We start from the raw sequence: 17,928 nt of genomic DNA, 5'->3' as shown, positions 1-17,928 counted from the left end.
TATGATTATTGACTTGCTCATTGAACAACATTTCTTCCAATTTGTATCTAATTTCATTCATACAACTGCTGGGTTAATAATTTCTGGTTAACAATCACCATCCCAAATTTTTAGTATGTTCAATCATCAACTGCATGTTTTTTCATGTTTTCTATAATGTTTGCACATTGACAGAAAATGTACTTTATATTTTTCAAATTTGTGCGAAAAATATACTTTACGTTTATTTTATTTTCTATGCCCATGACTAGAGCGACGTATCGAATACATTCAAAAATCAAAACCAAAACCTATTCAGTTGTTTTTAATACTTATGGTGGATACTTTTGTGGGAAAATTCTGCAAAAATATTGTTAGTAATGAAACTGGTTAGAAAAAGAAACAAATGAATATTGAAAAAAATTGTTTTTTTTCTTGGAAATCAAATAATTTTCACAAAATAATTCACGACACAATTTGCCATCTCTCCACCAGGTTATGGTCATCAGGATGCCGCTCGCGCTATCAAGGACCCATAGGGAGGTTAAAATTTTTAAAAAGACCTTTTTGTATTATAGGTACGTATTTGATGTCGCAACTCCCAATAATGAATCAAATGTCCCATTCTCTCCGATTCCCATTACAGATATAGTGACGATAGTAGCGTCAATAGTGGTTCTAGTGATGAGATCATCCAGCCAGGTCTTTGCAACGACGGCATTGCGTGGCCTGCGATTCTTCCAGATCCTGCGTATGGTGCGGATGGACCGACGCGGTGGCACATGGAAACTGCTAGGGAGCGTCGTTTATGCTCATAGACAAGTAAGTACACCCGGGCATCACGCGAGCAACACGTGGTCCGGCACTAATGATGTTGGTCACTGGCTTTGGTCAGTCGTTTTGACGCTGCTTGCGATCCTTGCGACTTGGTATCGATTTCTCGCAGCCCGGAGCAATGGGACTTTTTATATTCCTCCCACTCCTATTCTTCGAAAGCGAACATAATTTCACGTCGTCCGTTATCGGCATTTTGTTGCCGGGTTTGCCTGAGAGCAATGGCACGGAATGCGTCCGCCGAAGCGAAGATATCATTATGTCATCGAAATGGGATGAAATGTGAAAAATGGAAAAGTACCGGAAGATATATGAAAATATACATCCAGATTGTCGTAAAAGCTTTCTGATGTTGTACTTCGCTTTTCGTTTCTTTTTTTTTTTTCTTCTGCCATCACCGTAAATGTGGATATTGATTTCTCCCTCTTCGCTTGTTGGTAAACTTATCCCGAGTGGAAGATTGAAAAGTCATTGCATTACACACATTCAGACTGTGTTCGACCTTTACTTTCTTCTCTCCCTGTTCAAATACGACTCTTTCCGGGTCGGAATTTACCGACAGTATCACTGGAGTGCGATAATTTATGGAATTAAATCTTTTCATTCTGAATTTTCTCCATCAAAAAATTAATTCGCTTCCACAATAGACACAAAAAGCCACCTCCCCCTAAAGAGAGCGAACAAAACAAACACCAATTCGGCCAGAATTCCCATTTTTCATTGTTATATTCTCGCCTGTCCGATAGCAATCTGAATGAGGTGGTGCTTGCTATCTGCACTCGGCGCAAACTTTATTCATTTTATGCGATCATAACAATTAACATCTCATCTACTCCCTGCGCTCGGCCGGAACATATTTCCGGACCACCCATCCCGGTCGGCCTCTCAGACTCTCCAGCCGTAAGAAGCACCCAGCTACTGACCAGGGCGGGATGGTATTTGTTTGTAGCCCCATTATAAAAGTCTGTGTGGATAGAACGGTTCCACTCCTCGTTTGGTCCTCTTCCACGCAATTGAGCTTCCGGCAGATGCTTGTGCGGCTGGAATCTTTTTTCTCCACCATTGCCGAGGCACGAGCATCGTCGTACACTTATGAATTGCTCTAGTTGTTCGCCTCCGGGCTCTCTGTGCCAGAAGGAGAAGAAGACCGGGCCTCCTTACTTGCTGTTAAGCTTCCGGTATTCTTCATTTTTTGTTGCTTTATTTATGCGAAGGTGCACTCTTGATTCGAGGGTTGAAAACTTTATTAAATTGGGTAAGCCGCCATGATTTATGGGCCTATTAGTTCTAAGCCAGGATGGTCTAGTGGGTATGGTATGATGCGCTGCACTGTTCACTAACCACGGATACAAAGTTGTGATTCGATTCCATGCTGGGTTTATTCTTCGCATGATTCGATATCCAAGTGCCGACAAACAACGTGAAACTAGTTTTAGACGAACAGAAGGGAGTGTGAAACAAATATAAACGGTTGTGTTCCGAACTTAGCTTTCTATTTTTTCATCATTTGCTGTAACCTTTTCCAATTTGTCCCACTGTTTTATAGTCAACAAAGACCTTCAGCACGTTTTGAAATATCATGAGGTCACATCTTCACAATTCGGTTTTTTTCTTTTGAATAATATCGATGTTTTTTTGCGTATAATCGTGATGAATCACCAAAACTATACTACAGAGTATCACAAACTTGCGTTATTAGTTTCGAAATTATTTTTTTGTATTCAAAAGGGCTTAAAACTTGAAAATTCAGTCATTGCATACAAAACCGATATAATGGTTCTCAGATATTCGTGAAAAGGTGTATTTTTGTTCTTTATCGTAATAGAGAGAGATTTGCGGCAGGATAGCACTTGGATTTTGCTACGATAATGCACCAGCTCATCTATCGTACACCAAGCATCGTACTTTTCAGATATGGCCCCGTGTGACTTTTTCCTATTTTTCGAGATTCAAAATACCGCTCTTGGGACCCGTTTTGACAGCATTGAATACAAAAAAAAACTAATTCGCTGAAGCCATTTTCTGAGTACAGCTATAAAAAGTGTTTCGACGACTGAATTGTTAGATGGAAAAAGTGTATTGGTTCAGAAGGTGTCTATTTGGAAGGCGATAATATAAATTTAGATGATAAATAAAGCAATAGGAATAAATATATGATCGCCTGTGACCGAATGTGTGTCAAATGCGAGAAACCACCGATAGTGCATTCGCGATGAATAGTTCATTAGACATATATGCATTGACATAAGGAAGCAAATTACGACATATGGCCAGCTTGTTTATTGTTCTCGCGAGAGCAAGAATAAATCCCCAGCCTGAGGGCATCCGTATACTAGCACATAGGATTTGACAGCGTCAAACATGTCCGGGTCGCAAATGCAATTTGCGACCACTGTCACTCGCGAGAACTGCCAAACTCTCAAGCTGGTGTAAAACAAGGCACTTAACATACTACCAGGTGGGTCAAAACGTGAAGTGGTTTTCTGCAGCCATTTAAAAAATACACAAAAGTAAATTAAGACGATTGAGCACAATTTGTGGAATATACTGATACTTTATGAAATACTCATTGCTATATTCATTATATTCATTACGTTTTACGCTGCAAGCGTTTCATTTATTGTCTTTGCGTTGAAGGCACCATAATGATTTGCGCCATTTGGAAAACGAAATTAAGGACGAAATTAACACACTTCTAGAACAAAAAATAATGAATGAAAATTTACTTTTCTGTATTCAATATGTATTCTATGTAATAGAGTAATACGTTTCCTCGAAAATTGTGAAATAATATGAAACTGAAATTGTGTTTGATGCTGATTTTATATTATAATGGTGAGTTTTTGTGATTATTGTGTTGTAAAATATTTGGAAATATACAACCAAATGGCTAAGTAAGCGTCAGGACTACGTGTTTTAAGTAATCGAATAACTTAAAAATCTACATACTATTTATAAGATTTCAAAACTCCCTTCTTTAAATTTTCACGAATTTAACGATTGTTTCGAGTTAAATATGACGTTTACGTTTACGTGCGTTTTAAGCCAGATGTAAAGAAGGTATTTTAGTGCGGTGATAGCTGTGTTCTTCGGCTGAAAAGTAAAGCTAAAAATTTGTTTCGTTTCGAGTGATGTCGTCACACAACTGATCCGGTTCGAATTTTCGATTGTCATTCTGTGAATGGTGCTGCATAGTATAAATTGTGGATTAGATTTTTACGGAAATGATGTTTGATGATGAGCGTTGGAGATGTTATTTTGCAAAGATATACTAAAAAAACTAATCAAATATTCAATAATTCGTTTAATATGAGAAGATTAGTTTCAAAAAATTATTTCTTTTTATTTTTGATTTGCGTATACCTGAAGGAAAATGATCGGCCACCCCTGACACGAGGAATAGTGTTGGTGTAGTTCATTTAGCGCTACCCAGACTGCACCGAACTACCTTACAGTCCAAAAAATTAAGTTCATAAAATGATTAGAATCTAATCAAACAGGCAATGAAATTGAACATCTCATCGAAGGAGAAAGGCTCTGAGACTTGCTCAGTTGCCTTCGAAGAGAATTAGTTTTGTCAGCTTCTGTCTAATAGACGGTTTGAAGTCAATCACGTTTTGTGCATATACTTCCATCCTGTTATTTATATACGTACTGCATATAATTTGCAGCAGATGAAGTTGGTGATTGATGTCACATGGAAGAAGTATGTCAAGACGAGTGCTCCTGGCCAGTGATTTTCTCAAAACGACTTGAGCATCAATATTGCGTTTTCTTTGTCCTCCAGCTATCGCCTGAAAAAGTGTATTGTTGTTATTAGTTCTTTCTTTAAGCTACCAATGAATATTGTACCATAAATTCAAATTCTGCTGCCTTTTGGATCATAATCATTGCTTCTGAATCCAACAGAAAACTTTTACAATCACAGCATGCAATTTTGGAATGGACTTGTTTTGTAAGCCTTTCAATATTGGTTTCAAATGCATATGAGGTGATATCATCGTGACAAAATACCTCCCACTCCTTGCCAGTTCCGTAGTCCTCTGAACTATCACTTAAAACCTCTGGTAGGTTGAGGTGATTCGTTGCAGGCTCAGAACAACTCAAAAGTGGTATGATACTAAGATCCGTGCAGTTGGCGTACACAGAACCCGTTATTTCGATGTGCCGAAGTAGCCTTTTATAGCTTGCCTTGAACTGCACAGCATTCGGATTGTTGTTTGAGCCAGATTTTGATCGGATATATCCAAAAAATTGTTCGAGATGGTCCTGACTAAACCTGAAAAATAGCCTAAGCTATGACTGAGCCAATTAAAAAGATGTGAGAGCTAACCTGTATGTATATATTGCATTCAAGATGGTATTTTCTTCGCAGTATTCTCGACATAAATTTCGGAACGACTCAATTGCAACCAGGAAACCTAGAAAGCCGGTTCGATTTCTAGATTTGAGTATTGAGGTACCATCATTTCGTTTCAAGCCTGGAAATAAAATGTTCTAATAGTTTTTAGTTCCAAATTTACAATAAGTTATACCTTTTATGTACAGCTCCACAAATCGAAAAGCAGGTGTGAGAAGGTCAATATTTTCAATCGAAATAGCTTTCTTGAAATCCTTTGCGTCCTGGTTCATGCTGTTGAATATATCGAATATATCGTTGAAGACACTTAAAAATTCGATGGTGGCAGTGCATTCCTTAAAGTCTGGTTCGGAAATTAAACGCTCCAGTGCTGATGCGACACCATTACTCAGCGTTTGGATGGCCAATATGGCTTTCATTTTATTATTCTCGAAAAAGACGTGATTGTCTGAAAGTTTTTTTTGCCATCTTAAAGCCTCTTCTATTCTGGTATGCATTCAATTTTTCTATGTACTCCCATTTTACCTCGCCGTTCTTTGAGTACAGAACTTTTTTAGCGTGAAGTGTATTACGTACTAGTTTAAGCATATGTACTACATCAAGCAATATATACACTTCATATGAACTGCAAACGTGAGTAAAACTGGTTTTTAGCGGATGGCCAGAATCAATCCGGAGGTTGCACCCCAGAGCGTTGGCAGTTGCTATATTCGTCTTTGTACCATCGAATGTTACTGCTACCACTTTGACCCCCGCTTCGTGCAGATTTTGAAGAACTATTATCATTAAGTTCTTCTTGTCCTTCGCCTTCACACCATCGGTAAGGAAGTATCCTACAGGAATCTTCCAACATTCTTCTATCCCCGAGACCATGAATACGAGGGCCTCTTTAGCTGGTGTAATGCTTTCATCCAACGTGTTTGAGGTGACGATTCCTTCGAAGATGCTTTTATATCGATTCCATTGAACCTGCTGACGAATCGCCATTTCGTCCATCAGTAGGCATCCCAGCAACTCTTTGCCTTCTGCCGCTTTCTGTGCCGCTTTTTGTTTGAGCACCGCCAGAGCTTGGCCAGTGATCCCCGGCTCTCCGTCCGCGTTTACATACCATCGTCTGATAGTCCTTGGGTGAGGCAACGTATTCCCAAAAATTTGTCGAACGTATCCATATCCTCGAGGGGAATGAAAATGGAGCGTTGTTGCAAATTTTCGTAATGCCTCACTGAAAGGCTGACCTCTCCTCATGGCACACAACTCCTTCAAAACTCCGTTATTCTTGGCAAATCTCTGGTAATATAGAAACAAAAATCATATAATTATATCCATAGAACATCAGTTTCAATATTCAGAGAATAGCGTAAATACAGTTAAAATAAGTGAAACACTTACCAGAATTTCCTCCGATTCGGGAAGCAATTTTCTATTTTGAGGCTTCAGCATGAACTCCTCCATAGCTTTTATTCTATCCTTCAAACGTTTGTTGTGGTCTCGCAGACGTTTGATCGTTTTCCGGTATCGAACAAACTGTGTCTGCATTTTCGGAAGAGCTTTAGAAATTTGCTCATTCTCCCAACTGTAAACGAGAAGAAGGATCTTACGCCATTCAGTGGCGTCGACTTTCGGATTTGGTAAATTAATAAACACAAACGCTATTCGTACAAGCGTCGCCTCTCTACTGTATACTGTCAACTGACATCTGATCTTTAAAGAAAAGACTCTCGGGGCTTAAATACTAGTTTACAAAAATAGGCTTAAACTCTACACAGAATATTTACAAATTATGCTGGGCGGAGCATCGCACCAGCAGTTAGAGTGGGCTGTGATGGCCTTGGTCAGACGCGTTCTTCGGAGAGAGAGAGAAAACACTTCTTTGTGGGTCAAAGTAAATAGGAAAAGAAAGTGCTGAAACATGTGTGCCGGATGCGCGCCACATGTTTGGTTAAATTTCTGCTGCTAGCTAAACTCGCAGCGGGGCGGAAGGAAGACAAACTCGCCGCTGCCGTTGGTGCGCGTCGAGTTATACAATCATAAATAGTAAACGAACCCTTGGGCCAGATTGCTGGCTCGGGTATCGTATCACATTTTATGTTTATATCGCCCAGCGCCCTCGGGGGTGGTTTATTGCCTTAGAGGTCTTGAATATTGATGAGTTGGGTTTAAGCGTGATCATATTACACCTTTCCCCTTTCGGAGAATGACGTAACATTGAGAAGTCATTCAAGTTAAATTAGGTGGAAAGATTCGTCTGACCTTACAATTTTAGTGTTTATTCAATGTTTGTGATATGTACATTTTTCGTGTATTCAGGTAAAAATTAAGTTTGTTTATAAAGATTATCCTTATAATATGATTATACGTATTGTCTTCGTTGGGTGTTCTATTTGCTTATAAATATATTTATTTTTAATATTTGTTTAATATATACATTTTACATTTGATAATAACTGTCGGAAGGATTAACTGCTAACTAGGTATCCCTTTCCCCTTAGGGTGGGGTTGCTCATATGGTATTATTCTGTTTTTATGTACAGTCTGGACTTTATTGGTTTGATCATCTCTTATTGTTACGTTAGGGTGTTTAATGTCAATTATTATATATGGTCCTACGTATACTTTGTCTAATTTGGATCTGTTTTCGTTTGATAGAAATACTAGATCATTAATGGCTACTTTTGATGGTCTAGCCATGGTTTTCTGTGTCTCATTTCTGGCTTTTCTTACCTTATCAATTATTTCCCTAGCGGTATTTGATGCTATTTGTAGTTTATATTTAAGTTCTTTGTAATATAAATCCATGTTGTAAATTGGTTCTACATATGTGCTTGTTGTGAGGTTTTGTGGTAATTTAGCATTCGTTCCAAAAACTAACTCGAATGGAGTGTATGAGAAATCTGTGTGTGGTGTTGTGTTGTAGCAGAATGTGTAGTAAGGCAACCATTCATCCCAGTCACTCTGTGCTTGGTTGACGAATTGCCTTACGTACTCGTTAAGACAACGATGGTTCCTTTCCAGGCTTCCTATTGATTGAGGGTGATATGGAGTGGAAAAATTTTGTTTAAGCTTCAGTAATGAAGCTATGTTTTCGAATAACTCGTTCTTATATTCAGTTCCTTGGTCTGTTTGGATGAGTTTTGGAATTCCATAGACCAGAATTAAGTTTTCTATGAAGGCTTTGGCTATGGTGGATGCTTGTTTGTCTATTGTGGGTTTAATAATGATGTATTTTGTTAAGTTGCATTGAATGGTCAGTGCGTATCGGTTTCCATTATTGGATCTGTTAAATGGTCCAATTGTGTCAATCGATACGCAGTCGAATGCTTTTTGGGGTGTTTTAATTTCGACGAAATTTTCGTTTGTTCGTATTGTGTGTTTATTTTGCTGGCATTTTATGCACTTCTTGATGTAGCTACTGATATCTTTTTTCATGCCACTCCAAGAATAGAGTCTGCTTAACTTTTTGTATAGTCTGGTGACTCCTGTATGTCCACCAGTGGGTGTATCGTGATTGTTTTTTATAATTTCGAACCTTTCGTTTTGGCTTTCTATCACACGCTTGGGTGTGTAGAGCACTATTTGCAAGTCTTTGAGCGTGTCATTACAAATCTTCTTAAAGGTTTGCACGCTGCATATTTGGAAAATTACGCTTGATAACGCTAGAGCTATCATGCTAATTTTCAAGTTTTTGGCCATATTTTCAACTTTCTTTACTAGTTTTCCCAGGGATTCTTTTGTGTTGCTTGCATTTTCAATTATTGTCGACGACTTTTCTTCGGTTCTTTTTTTATTCATTATTGCGCATTTCAAATTTTTGTTTCCGCTAGCGTTTGTTTCTTTATTCATTTCTAATGCGCGTCCGCATAGAAGTTTAGGTAGGTTTTGCCATTCTCGGGGTTCAATAGCCTCGTACGCTCTGAGCTGATCAGACTCAGTATCGTCGGGGTTTGAATTATTGTCTGTAATTTCTGTGTCGTTATTCGTTTCGTTTAGTTTTCTAGTCATTGCTCTGGTTTGTATACCCAGGACTTTTATAGTTTTAAGTGCCTCGGAATTAATTGCTATTCGTGATAGCGCATCTGCAGTCACATTTAGCTTACCTTGAACGTATTTTACATCAAAATGGAATTCTTCAAGATCCAACCTCATTCTTGTGAGTTTTGATGAGGGATCTTTCATTGAAAATAAATATACTAACGGTCTGTGATCCGTTTTTACTGTGAATTTCCTCCCGTAGAGGTATGGTCTAAAGTACGTAATTGCCCAGTGAATTGCTGTCAATTCCTGTTCAATTGTCGATTTATTGGCTTCACCTTTTGTGAAGGCTTTGCTTGCGTATGCAATGGGTAGTTCTATACCGTCGTTTTCTTGGGCTAAGACGGCGCCGCATGCTATTTTTGAAGCATCGGTTATTAGGGTGAATTCTTGTGTGAAATCGGGGAATTTGAGAACTTTTGGTGAGATAAGTTCGTTTTTCAATTTATTGAATGCATTTTGGCATTCGGGAGACCAATCAAATTTTGCGTTTTTTCTGAGCAATTTGTTTAATGGGTACGCTATTTCTGCGAAATTTTGTATGAACCTCCGGTAATAGTTGCAAAAGGCAACAAAACGCCTCACTTCATCTGCTGATGATGGTGTGGGGTAGTTTGTTACCGCTGAAAACTTTGATTGGTCGGGCTGTATACCTGCCGCTGAAATGTTGTGACCTAGATATGTTACGTCTGGTCTGAAGAAGGAGCATTTTTTGGGATTTAATTTTAAGTTGTAGTTTTGTAATTGTTTGAAAACGTTTTCCAAGTTAATAAGGTGATGGTTTATTGAGCAGCCGACGACGATGATGTCGTCGATGTAAAGGAATGCACATTCAGGTGGGAGTCCGCTAAGTGCTATGGACATCATTCTCTGAAAGCTATTTGGTGATATATTTAGACCGAATGGTAACCTATTGAATTCGTAGTGACCGTTAGAGGTCGAAAATGCTGTGTACTTTTTTGATTTTTCGTCAAGTTCGATTTGGTGGAAACCTGACATTAAGTCTAGGGTTGTAAAATATTTGGCTCTGCCCAAATGATCGAGGATTTCGTCGATTCTTGGTAGGGGGAATTTATCTGGGGTTATCTTTTTATTTAGTTGTCGAAAGTCAACCACTAATCGCCATTTTTTATCTTGAGTATTTGATTTCTTTGGGACTAAGAGGATGGGAGAATTGTATGGTGAGGTGGAATTTTGGATTATTTTGTTATTTAGCATGTGGCTGATTTGGTTATTTATTTCTGAAATTTGTGCTTCCGGGGTTCGATAATTCTTTATGTAAACGGGTGTCTTGTCTTGAAGGTGAATGGTTTGCTTGTAGAAGTTGTTGGTTGTCAATATGTCGTCTTCTAGTGCAAAAATGTCGTTGTATTTAGTGCATAATTCTGTTAATTTCTCCTGGGCATGTTGGGGTGTATGATTCAAATTGAGTTCCTTAATCAGTTTCTCGTGTCTACCTTTTGGGTTTTCTCCTAATTCCGTTGTAATGTGATTTATGGTGTATTCTTTAAGGGGGATAGTGGTGGGGGCGAAGGTTTTTGGGATTGATGTTGGTGTGGTATTTGTGTTAATTATTGTAATGAATTGTGAGTTTGGGTTTATTATTGTGTTTGCGCAAAAAATGCCTGGTTTGATTTCTTGTGCGATCACAAGGGCATCATCGTTTAGGTTGAGTGACGGGAAGTGTTTTATAATTTGGCATCTAGGGGGAATAATGTAATTGTTTTCCCAGCTATCTTGAATCGGAATTTCAATTTTGGTGTTTTCATAGTTGAAGGTCATTAGCCATGTTTTGAGGCATAGGTTACATTCATATTTGGTGAGGAAATCTCTGCCTAAAATGCCATCTGCAATTATAGGAAACTTGTTGTTGACGATTTGAAATTGGTGTGGAATTTGGATATCGTCAAAAATGATATTTGTATTTGTGCTCGCTATGGATTCGGTCTTTCCCTCCGTAACTCCATTAATAATGCATCTATTTCCGGGGTGTATTAATTGTTTTCCGTTAATTTTTTCTTCTTTTACTATTGAGATGTCAGCGCCTGTATCAATTATTAATATACATGGTTTGCTTGACATTTGTAAGTATAGTGTAACGAACATTGAACAATTCACGTCGCATTTAAAAATATTTAATGTTGGTCTCCGTAATGTTTGTTTTCCTCCAATGTCAATGCCGGTTCGGACTGGAGGGCATCCGTCGGTTGTGACTCGTTTCCCGTTAGGCGGATGTATTGCTGAGGGCGGTTAAAATTTGTATTCCGCCTATTGTTGTTGTTGTTATTTCGCTGTGGGTTTATGTTTGAGAATTGGTCTCGAACTTGGTTATGCTGGCCAAAACGGTTATAGTTATTACGCGGTTGGTTTTGGAAATTACTTTGGTTGAAATTGTTGCGGTTGAAATTGTTTTGGTTTCTACCGCGGTTATGGAAGTCGTTTGGCCTGCGCCTGTAATTATTATAATGTGTGTCAACGTTGTTGTTGAAACGGTTGGCGTTTCTGTTGGTTTGCGAGTATGCAAATACTGATGCGCTCGCATTATTTAAGTTTTCCTCCAACGCTTTAGTCATCGCGTCGGAGTATGAATTGAAATTCCCTGCTCTTATGATGAGCGAGGTTTTTTCGTTTTTTAACCCTCCGGCTAAATGTTTGACGCCTTCTTTGTTTGCCATAGATTTGGCAACTTGGGGCGGAATTTCTTTAGCGGTGTACGCTGTTTCCAAACTGAACACCAATTTTTCTAAATCCAGGCAAAATTGTTCGATTCCACCGTTTTGTTTCAAGTTAGCCATTTTAGCTAGAACTTGTTCCGGTGGGCTGGTCGTTATTTTAGCTTTTAAAATTTTGCTTATCTCGCTCACCGATGTCGGTGTTTCAGTGAATGCATTTCTCGCCCGTCCCTCTAGTTTGGTTAGTATGACGTTAATTATGGTTGCTTTGTTTTCCGGTGTTTCAAATGTTTTCACCAAGTTTAAAGCGTCAGCGAAGGCTTTCAGTTTGTCTATGTTTCCGTCGAATTGCGGAACTATAGACGATGTAGTCTTGATTATTTCGAGTATGCTAGCCATTTTCGGTTTTCTTTGTAACCTGAGGCAAAATAGGACGGCTAGCGCCCTCGGGGGTGGTTTATTGCCTTAGAGGTCTTGAATATTGATGAGTTGGGTTTAAGCGTGATCATATTACACAACGTCCGGTAGCAACATCTCCAGCATATCGGATAGTCCTGAATTTATTTAATGACAATTGATGACAATTCATATAAAATTATTAATTAACAACCATAACGACGATATCTATACCTCAATGGTCTTTTCTTAGTGACACTTTTTCCGGAAATATGATCCACAACCTCGGACGACACTGAAGGTATCACGGGAGATGCTTGTCCGTCGGTTGTGGTAGCGCTAAAAAGTAATAAATGATATAAAATCCATAGTTCACTGTAACTAACGTAACTCAATTATACCAACCCCAACACTCCGCAGTGATTCCCAAAGATCGTGGGTACCGCAGTGTTAACCAACGTATGCTTCAGTTTGGTTTTTTTCAAGCAATCTTGGGAGAAGTGCATGGAGCAAATTGCTGCCGTTCCGAAATTAATGGCCATGTCAATTATGCGTTTGTCATTAGCTGCAATAGCTCGCACCCATTGCAGTCGTCTGTTCGTATCTTTCGGAAACCGATGCCGCGAATAGGAACGATGATCCGTCATACACCGAAAACTATTTGGGCACGACGGCACTAGACACTTCATGATTAAATCGCAAAATTCAACTCAAAATTCAAAAATTTAACACGTCCGTTGTTTTTTTTAGCTTGTTTTCACTTTTCATCCAAGGCGTATACTTCTAAGCATCTCAATATGGTGGTGGGTCAACATTTCACAACCATACTGTAGCCATTTTTAAAATATACGAATTACCTGTAAACAAAACATAATACACTTGTGCACGGTTTGTGAACTCTATTCAATAGAACGTTTTATTCGGCAAACGCTTCATTTTTTCCGCACGCAAAACGCAAATTTTCGAATAAAGCATGAGCAGCAGCTAAATACAACTGAAATTATTGAAATAATGCAGAATTCATTCAAACCCTTTTATTTCACTTAAATTCTTTCAATTTCTTAAGTTGGTTTACATTATAATATAATACTACATTTCAAGTGATCAACCTAGGGTTCTACGTTTTATATTATCATTCAGACCCTTGTGATCATCATGATCATTACATTTCACATAATTTTTTTTTCAAAAAACAATTCTTTTTTTAGTTAGCGAATGGGCGCACCTTGTTCCATAGATTTGCCTTGAGTTCGCCGAGTAATTTGATAGGTTTGGCAATGACAGCTAAATTTGTAGCACATCTTGACTCGCGGATCATATCCCCTTGCCCGGGGCTTGTAAATCCCCAATGAATTATCTTCAAGTGATAAACAAGTGAGTTGAAAAAAAAATAAATACACAGTTTGTAAACAAAACACAATACGCTAGTGCCGAAAAGCTCGCTCCTGATCAGTCTGTCTCTTCCACGCTTCAAGCGAATAATTCCCCTTCTGCTTTCTTCCGTACTGTTTTCAAATACCGCTCCCCTAACCAACTTAGTGACGAAACGGCCTCACCTTAGGATATACCTTCTGGGCGCCTTGATCACAGTAGCTATTTAGGCGTAAGGGTGGGTTTAGACTAGTGATATATTCATGTGAAGAAATATTATGAGATTTATAGAAATCGCATCAACCGTTTACACTAGCGAGAACTTCTATAATGAATATGTTCATATTTTCGATGAATTTATTCACCTGAAGTAGAACTGCATCCAACTTCAGTGATTTCTCACCTGTGAGAAATTCACAAGCGTTTACATATGCTGAATTTATTCAAGTTATATATACCTCGAATAAGTGTATCATATTTATTCTCACCCGTTTACACCTATTTTCACGTGAATAAATCCATCTATAGCTATAGATCTCCCTAATGTAAACCCGCCATAAGAGTTTTTCCTTCTGTTCTTCCATAATCCAGTTAGACCGGACAGCGGAGTCAGTTGATTGATCATTGTTGAGTTATTTATAGAACAACAGCCCGATGTGTCTTGCAGAGCAGAGCAGTTGTATGGATGAATCGATTTTATTTCGACCGTGGATCGATCTCCATCGCTGATGATTGTTGCGTGGACGTAGTTATTCTGTAACAACACAAAGATGGTGTGAATGAGGGCCCTGAATTTTGAACTCACGATCGATCGCTTACTAGGCGAACGCGCAACCAATGCGGCTACGGAGATCCCCTTCCCGACGCGGTTCTTGTTCCTAATTTCGACCGCGCTTATATCGTTCGTACATATATCCATTGTGATTCAAGCTTACCACATTTGCATGGTTAACCTTGTTAAAATAACTCAACAATGATCAATCAACTGTCTCCGTTGTCCGGTGGTCCAACTGGATAATGGAAGAACAGAAAGAATACTCTTACGCCTAAATGGCTACTGTGTGAATGTACCATATGTAATGGTATAGAAGGAATACTGGCTAATGACAACTGTGTAATGTGCTAATTATAGATATGATAACGATGTGACATGTACACGATTAAAATTCGGCTCTGTTACATCTAAAATGCTAATGAGCCTTAAATAAATAAATGGGATAAAAAAAACCTTGTTAAGAATTGAACCGATAGCGCTGTTTGTGTTTGTGTGGGAAGGACTGTTGTACATTCATTGAGTTCTTTTAATTCGTTTTCATAGATTCAATTATTCATGCGCTGAAGGTTTGTGTTTATATATATATATATATATATATATATATATATATATATATATATATATATATATATATATATATATATATATATATATATATATATATATATATTGTGTATTTGTGTTTATATATATATTTTGAAGCGTGACATGGTTCAAACTGGTAACATTTTTCAGAAATAGAATTTTTTAGATTTTGTTAAATTCTGGATGTCACTATCGATTATGGTTCGTATCGCTCAACTGATTCTGGAGATTCTGGAAGTCGGAACAAGCTCCTGTGAACATGGAATATGGAAAAGGAAGGAATTTGATATTAGGCAAAACTATCACGCGGCACCGCAAACCACACCAAAATTCAATTACTAGTTCGATGGAATCTAGGTCCTAGTTTCGAGCTTACCACTTTTCACAAAACGTGATACTGTAATGTAGACCTAGGGATTCCAAAGTCTTGGAAGCACGTTTGACAGAAACTCCACCAACGATAGCCTCTTTTGCAAGAGTGAGGTTCTCCTGGGACCCACTCTCCCAATTCGATTTCCTTGGGAGCTGCGAGGCATTTGAAATAGATGGAAAATATGTCCCAATAACCTTCAACTAACTGGGAATACATTTTTTAGGGAGCCTATTTCTATTAATTCGTTGCTTTAACTTAACTCAACTGGAATCCCGGTGATAGTTAACAATCCAGGGGACAAACTGGAGAACAACGAAAAAGGATTTGAAACCTCGTTCAAGAATCAAAGCTTCAATTCCACTGCCGAAAAATTATATCCAATTGCACATAATCAGCACTCGCGTTTGTTTTGATTAATATTTTAACATTTGACAAATCACGGTGGGTTGGATTTGATTTAAAACATCTAAAATAATAAATACTAACATGTACAGTAGGGTGCCAATGAAAATGGTCATCTCGAATTTCAAAAAGTTACCCCATAAAAAATGTTCACCACCTCGAAAAAACACCCTATGCAAAATATCAGCTCAATCGGACTTAAGTGAGAGTGGCGCAAAGCGGTCAAAGTTTGAGTTTTTTAAAAATCGAAGGTTTTCGAAAAAAAACTTTTGATGCCAAATGTCTTAAAATGGCATGAAACGTCGAGATCTAGTGTCATCTCGAAAAAAAAAATTGTCAAAAATCGGCACTCTGGGACTTTTTTTTTCGGAATACGAAACGAAAAGTATGGTTTTGGGTGCCAATAAAAATAGTTATCGCGATTTTCATTCGCATTTAAATTTTAGGGTTGATCTTTTCCCATACATTCATTGGCATCCTAATATACAGTGTTCAAAAAGATTGTTAGTTAGAGTTTTATGGTAAAACTCAAAAGGTGCCGGTCTTACCCTCAGTGCGCCGTTTTGTTCGCAAACTTGTTGCCATTTAGAAGGCAACTTCATTATCCCCCCCTTATAAAACCCCCCTCCTTATTTGCAAAAAACTCAGACAGCCAGTTTTCGCAAGCCTCTTTTGAGGCCAACTTAGTATCACCAAGAGCGTTTTGAATGGACCGGAAGAGATAATCACTTGGAGCCAGGTCCGGACTATACGGTGGGTGCATCCCATCCGAGCTCCCGTAGCTTCTACCGGGTAATCAAAGATGTGTGAGGCCGAGCGTTGTCCTGGTGGAAAACAACACCATTCCTATTGATCATTTCTGACCGCTTCTGGTCAATCGCCTGCTTCAAACGGTCAAGCTGCTCACAGTAGAGAACCGAGTTGAGGATCTGGCCATAGTTGAGCAGCTCATAGTGGATGACTCCCTTCCAATCCCACCAAACACACAGCAAAACCTTCCTGGCCGTCAATCCGGGCCTGGCGATGGTTTGGGCCGGATCACCGCGCTTCGACCACGACTTTTTTCGCTTTAGGTTGTCGTACGTGATCCACTTTTCATCAACAGTCACCATCTTCTTCAAAAATGGGTCGAGTTCGTTCCGTTTCAGCAGTGCATCGCAGGCGTTGATTCGGTCCAATAGATTTTTTGCGTGAACTCGTGCGGCACCCATACATCCAGCTTTTTTTGGAATCCAATCGTCTGCAAATGGTTCCAAACGGTTTTATGGTCTATACCCAGTTCCTGGCCAATCGAGCGAGGGCTCACGATTTTATCGGTTTCCACGACGATTGGCCTACCAGTACGGGGTGTATCTTTGACAGCCACTACACCAGAACGAAATCGATCAAACCAACGCTGTGCTGTGTGAATCGTTACAGTATCGGGTCCATAAACTACACGAATTTTATCGGCCGCCTTCGTTGCAGTTTTACCTCGCAGGTAGTAAAAACGTAAAATATGGCGAATTTCTTGCTCGGTGGACTTCACCTTTGATGCGCTATAACTTAAGACTGAAAAGAACAATCACAACACTGTTAAAACTTGTAGCACAGATTGTCGTCTTTAAATAGCCGTATAGTATGACCCGATGCGATAAGTACAACACAAGATATGCTTAGTTGTTGCCATATATTGACAATATACGACATTTATTTTTCCCCAACCCAATAAAAAAACAGCTTTTTTCGCTGCACTAGAAATATTGTTTTGGTTTTTGCATAACTAAAGGCGCAATAAGTGAAGTGTTTTTGGGGTCAACGGGCCGTGGCAACTATATTGCCACCAATTTTATCAGTTTTTTCAATAGTTAAATTTTTTTCAAATGTAAATATGGTTATTCCTCATGTAAGCATTATGTTCTCTGAAGTTGGAGTTGATTCGTTGCCTGGTTTTCACGGCCCGTTAAAGGGTTAACCCCGAAAACACTTCACTTTATTGCGCCTTTGGTTATGCAAAAACTTAAACAATATTTCTAGTGCAGTGATACCAATTATTCCAGCGATTTACAATATTTCCAATGCAGCGAAAAAACTTTTTTTTATATATTTTGAAAGAAAAAATTAAAATTTGAAATGTTCATCCAATACACCATTTATTTTATTGAAAAAAGGG

At 38.6% G+C, this 17,928-nt stretch overlaps 1 protein-coding gene across 27 annotated transcripts in view; it reads left to right on the top strand.

The window, feature by feature from the left end:
• The window catches only part of LOC129771300 (potassium voltage-gated channel subfamily KQT member 1), a 1,095,885-nt gene that overhangs the window by 803,370 nt on the left and 274,587 nt on the right, over positions 1-17,928 (top strand). For all 27 annotated transcript variants that reach the window (XR_008742331.1, XM_055774795.1, XM_055774796.1 and 24 more), the window contains 2 exons: positions 475-557; positions 626-801. Coding sequence is in view for 26 of the 27 variants with exons in the window: in XM_055774795.1 (XP_055630770.1) it covers positions 475-557; positions 626-801 (259 nt within the window). In the remaining variant the exon portion in view is untranslated. The remainder of the gene's footprint in view (positions 1-474; positions 558-625; positions 802-17,928) is intronic.

The sequence above is a fragment of the Toxorhynchites rutilus genome, chromosome 2, assembly GCF_029784135.1.
Source record: "Toxorhynchites rutilus septentrionalis strain SRP chromosome 2, ASM2978413v1, whole genome shotgun sequence".
Taxonomy (NCBI): Eukaryota; Metazoa; Arthropoda; class Insecta; order Diptera; family Culicidae; genus Toxorhynchites; species Toxorhynchites rutilus.
This window is presented reverse-complemented; position numbering and strand designations above follow the sequence as displayed.